The 5,790-nt window shown below is 31.8% G+C and overlaps 1 protein-coding gene across 1 annotated transcript in view; it reads right to left on the bottom strand.

Moving 5' to 3' along the window:
- LOC105626125 (carbonic anhydrase-related protein 10-like) overlaps nt 1-5,790 on the bottom strand; it is a 180,078-nt gene that overhangs the window by 21,458 nt on the left and 152,830 nt on the right. The window contains exon 4 of the mRNA XM_012207437.1: nt 3,309-3,375. Coding sequence (XP_012062827.1) covers nt 3,309-3,375 — 67 coding nt within the window. The remainder of the gene's footprint in view (nt 1-3,308; nt 3,376-5,790) is intronic.

Genomic DNA, 5,790 nt, shown 5'->3' with positions numbered 1-5,790 from the left:
TTCTCTCTCTCTCTCTCTCTCTCTCTCTCTCTCTCTCTCTCTCTCAAAAAATTCATGATTGTAATAAAATCGAGATGTAGATAAATATTTGACACACAGTACTATTTAAATAATAATTATTTATAAAAAAGAACTCAGATAGAATTCAGTGATTTTTTTTTAAATATACTAATTACTCTATGGTAATTAGAAAGCCGGAAATTTATTAACTAGTTGTCTAGCAGCATTGTTTCGCTTACTTCGATGTACGGGAAAGCATTACTGTAAGTAATTTACACCGTCAGTTCGCATTTTCTTCATTACTCTTGCTTTTCGCTAAAACGTTTCCTCGTTATTCATACTCACTACTTCTACTTCTTTTACTTTTTGTCATTCTCAATATAACATGTATTTATAATTCTCCTATTATAATACAAACGATCTCTGCAATAATTATTTGTATGTATACAAGTTTTTTACGCGATAAAAAGGATGACTTTCAGGATATTGTCCTTTGAAAAATTATGTTCAGTTACAAATTGGATTAGTACAACAATATATATTGTATTTTAAAAGATATAAGAGAGAAAGAGAAAGAAAAAGAGTAAAAGAGTTATTACATATATTTAGAAATAGCTCCGGAAAGATAATATCCAGTATTTATCCAACTGAATATGGTAATCTCATCAATCATTTTTACAAATACCAACTTAAGATTATAGAAAAAAAGATACTTTTCATTCTATCCTACAGCGACGCGTTCATTGGCGCGAATACTCGGTGGGTCGAGGAAGTGACTCGTTATCTTAAGTTATCGTTATCTCGTTATCTTCATTTCATCCCCTTCCCTTTCATCTTTTTCCTCCTCGTAGAGGCCTCGCTCTTGACTTTTCACTCTCGACTCGAGTGCCATCTGCTACAGCCGTTGCTGCCGCCACCGCCGTCGTCCCTCTAAGCTTCATCCGAGTATCGCCGGCAAAACCGACACTCTTTTCTCATCCTCACGGCGTTTTATTTATTACCCGCGGTTACTCCAATAGACCGCAGTATTTGACTAACTTTCCGTCCAAAACTTACCGGGAGTACCCAATGTGTGAGCACGTATTCGTGACGCGAAACTGCATGCCTGATTCCGCCCCGCATTCTTCATAAACTAATCTTTTAAAGAATAGTGACTAATTGTAGCCTTGCCTTTCAGAATTTTGAGGCAATCTTAAACCAGCTAAAAACTTCGATATTAAGCGTTTTTTATAGTTCAAACAAACTTTCTTCTGCATTCGATTCTCTAATGTTTGGATATCTCTGATCCCATTTTATTCGGTTATCTTAGAACTTTTTACGTTTTAGAATACATTATTTTTATATTATTTGTTCATTTATTTGTAAATTGAATTATTTTGACATTAACAAATGTTGAACAAATGTGAATATCAATTTTAACACGAAATATTTAAATAACATTATCATATTATGTTAAATTAACTCGGATATGTTGAACACGCCTCAAAATTTTAAGGACTTGAAGGGACCGATTTTAACACGAATCCAAGATATTTACTGCTTTACTGAAAAAAGTTACTCATTTTATAATGTGTCACTTTTATATCAATGTACTGTGCAGCGATATATTCATGAAAAATGCCAAGTATCGTAGATCCATTTCTATAAAATGGTTTGAAGAGAAACATCTTTTTTCCTTTTTGGGATATTTTTTTATAGGGATTTTGAGAACAATTTTTCTCTCTCGTTTTATATGAAACATTCAAATCTCATTATTTTTCAAAGTTCTATCTCTTATGTACGGTATCATATATCTATCAAATTTCTTCGATGTGGAGATCGTCGAGACGATTTCAATGATGCATTTAGCCAGGGTATTGTAGGAAATTAGTATCGAGCTGCTGCACAGCTTGTTCAGGATTTACGTTCCGGTGATACAATACGGCATAGTTACGTCGTCTGTCGTTACATCGCGTCGCCCGATGTACACCACAAAAAGCATCAATGGGAGAGCGATCACGAATAGATAATTATTACACATCGCTTGATACGTCCGGCATCAATAATGTACCAGATGCATTCAATGGCATTGAAAAAAATTAAAATGCCGATGCAATTTTATAAAAATATAGAATGCATTAAAATTATTCTCGAATTCTTGTTTCAAAAATCAAGTTTTTCATAATAAAATTAAGTACGTATTTTCTGCATAAATGTTTCATAAATTTTTGATTGTTTAAGGAAATAATGGAGCAACATTTAAACACAACACGCGCGATTTACTTTTGTAAATACACTGTTCACCAATTATAATGTTATTTACTCAGAAATATGATAGCGTATATTATTTGTATTTATTTATATAATTAATAATAAAGTAGCAAGAATTAGAATTAAATTAATCTAGAAGCAAAGATTCAATTGATTCAAAATTTAAACAATAAAATTAAAAAGTCTGAGTCAAACTTGATTTTAATGCTATAATTAAGTAATAACACTAAACTATAAACGAGTCATAGTAGTGAGAAAATGTTACAATAATATAAATTATAAATTCTGTGAAAAAAGTTTAGATTCTACATTATTAAATATAAAAGAAATATTGATAAATCAATTCTGTAATCAATTTTGAAGTAAACAACGTCTATATTAATGTAAATGTTTTTAATAAATAATAATTTAAATTTGAATCAAATTTAATATATTTGCTTGAGTTAAATTGTTTAATTCCATTGTTTTAGTTAAATTAATTGAGTAGAAATAGCAGCAACCTATGTAGAAATTATTAAAAATAATTCAACTTAAGATATAATTTGAATTAACATTAAATTGAACAGTGTAATGAATCATTTTCGTGTCGTACAATAAGATAAAAAATAAAAAATAATAAAAATTAAACAATTTCAAACATTAATGCTTGCAACATTATAATGTTGCTAAAATGTACCAAAATGTTTCTTGTTTACTGAGTTACATTAATAATTTCAAATAACGTCTTGTGTATAATAAATTCAAATAAATATCAAACACTAATGTTTGAAACTGTTTAACATCATTTCAAGATATATAGCATAAAAAGGAAAAGAACGCAGCCAAGTGGACATCACAAGCATACAAAAGGAAAGCTATCGCCGGTATCCAATGGAGTTGCGGAATTAAAAGGAAAAAAGTTATCATGTTGTTGAATGAGATACAAGCGAACGTGTTACGCAATAGAGAGCCAAAGACGATGGACTTTCCAGCTTGATTTAGGAAAAGAGTAGAGGAGAAGTATTTTACGCTTCCCCCCCCCCCCTCCCTCCCCCCGCGACATATTGTATTGCACTCACCTCGATATATGACCTTATTGAACACGCTGGTGATGATCTGCAGTTCGGGATTTAACGTCTCACCGAGCTGAAACAGAAAACAGCTTCTCTTTGTATCCAATCTAAATGACAACGGCACCTTATATCACAACTTTCACTGCCACGTGCACCATGTCAGCGATATGTCCTTTGCCTTTCTCTCCGCCCTGATACGTTTTCCATCGATTTCCCATGAAAAGGGATTGCTCGGTCGGTGCTAAGAGCATAAAGAGGTGAAGGCAAAGAGTCGTTTCGAAAGTTCTACACTGGGCGCCATTAAAGGTAACCGTAAAACCTCTGACTAAATCGACCGCGGACTTTAAAGTAACGATAAATAATAAAAGTTGATGCGCGTGGCGTGGCCGCGTGGGCCCGCCGTCGATCAAAAGTTTCGCCGTTTCTCTATCCATGGCACGAAATTATTATCGCCGCTTCCGCCTCGTCTTTCCGTTCCATAAATACAGGTAAACAAGAGAGATAAGAAGATGGATAAAATGAAGTGAGATGCGATCGGATGGAGTACGCGCGGCAGAGATATTTCTCTTTACAATAGATATATATATATATTCTGCAGCATCCAGATTTATGGATAATCATTAATTAAACTATCTGCTGCTGCATAAAAGAGCACTTTTTACAAAAGTTGTGAATAAATGACAAGAAAACAATGTCTCCATTAGTCTTTGAAAACGTTGTTTACTGCAAAAAGAATCATATGTCAGTATGAAATATATTGAAAATGCATTAGAAGTTGCAAATTTTATGCATCACTCAAATATGGGTGTCATATAGCAATTAAAATATTAAATAAAATATAATTGCAGTAATTAAATTAAGATTAAAATTTTAGAACATCATTAATGCTAAATTTTAAAAAATCAACATTCGAATTTAGACTTCATATTTTTGCAAACGTTAATGAATTTTATTAGCGCTTTGATGCAACGATTATTGGCTACGTAGTATATCTAATTATTGAAATTATCAAGAGTTATGAGTATGTAAAGAGGTTGTCGAATGTTTTACCTCTTAATCCAGATACTTGAGAATTACATAGGACGTAATCGAGATTCAGTTGCGAGACAGGTAAGCGGACGCCGACGGTTTAATCTCCGTTTAAATTTCTTGTAATAAAGGGAACCTAATCTTAATTATGAGCTAAGAGAATTAATCTCAATGACGGCCGTCCTTAAACGTTCTTAATCTCGTCGCTCAAGAATAAACTTAACTGGGAAAATTCGCGGTAATCACAATTTCTTCATATTCATTTAATCAAAAAAAGATTTTTCTTATCGCGAAACGATAGAATATTAAGACACGCGTTGTAAAAAAATTACATGTGAAATTATAACAATTATAATAGGTAATTTTAAGATCTATTACTATTAAAGGTACATATATTAACTCACAATTTACAAATAAAATTATTCTACTTCATACAAGTAAAGTACTTTATAAAAGTAAATTTACAATTAGAGTTAAGTGTAAAAATATTTACGTAAATTCGCCAATGAATTACATAAAAATTTTCTTTAGCTGTGTTATTAATGTACGAATATAAAAATACTAATACATTATGTAATATATTATTATGATATATATATATATATATATATATATTTCATGTTATAATGTGAAAAAACGCATGATTTTACATATTTACGCTACAAATTGTATATTTTTATATATTTTTATATATTTTTATATATTTATTATTTATATAATTTTATTATTTATATAATTTTCATATTTTTTTTACAGTGTAACATTTCGTGAAAATCTCAGTGAACATCTCATTTTCAACACAAAAATATATATCTATAAAATATTTATTAAAAGTAATAGAGAAATAGAGAAATATAATAATTTTTCCAACTATATTAAAAATTATTGACGTAATTCAAAAGTTATTTTTCGATTTTATTGTTATTTTGTTCAAATTAATTGCGATGTCCTAAAAATATATTTAATTTACTTATAAATTTACTTTTTGCGTTTATACCTCTAATGTCCAGTGGAAAATACTGCGAAATCAGCTGCATTAAATCCTATACGGTACAACCAAACCAAAGTCTATCTAGTTAAATCCGGTCTGCAGTTGCGGCTTACGCCGTCAGCATGTTACTACTTGTTTGGCAAATCAACTGTACACTAATTTGTAATTGTAGCTTCGTAATTTCCGTGGCAGTTGGGCAATAAACAAGCTCCAACGACGACGTCCCATCCTGAGATCGTATCGATCGCGCGACAAGAGTCCGTCCTTGTGGTTTCACTTCTAGCTACAATGATCGCGGATAAAGGGCATTGCGCTAAATCAGTGCAGGGAATAGCTACTGCTCGACTTCGCGTCATATTATGCAGTCCACCCGACGGACGTGGGGAATTAGCAAGCTCGATTCATTCGTTCTCCCTCTCTCTCCCTCNCNCTCTCTCTCTCTCTCTCTCTCTCTCTCTCTCTCTCTCT

Source organism: Atta cephalotes (assembly GCF_000143395.1).
Source record: "Atta cephalotes unplaced genomic scaffold scaffold00004, whole genome shotgun sequence".
NCBI classification, from domain to species: Eukaryota; Metazoa; Arthropoda; class Insecta; order Hymenoptera; family Formicidae; genus Atta; species Atta cephalotes.
The sequence above is the reverse complement of the archived record's forward strand: the minus strand, read 5'-3'. Positions and strand labels throughout refer to the sequence as shown.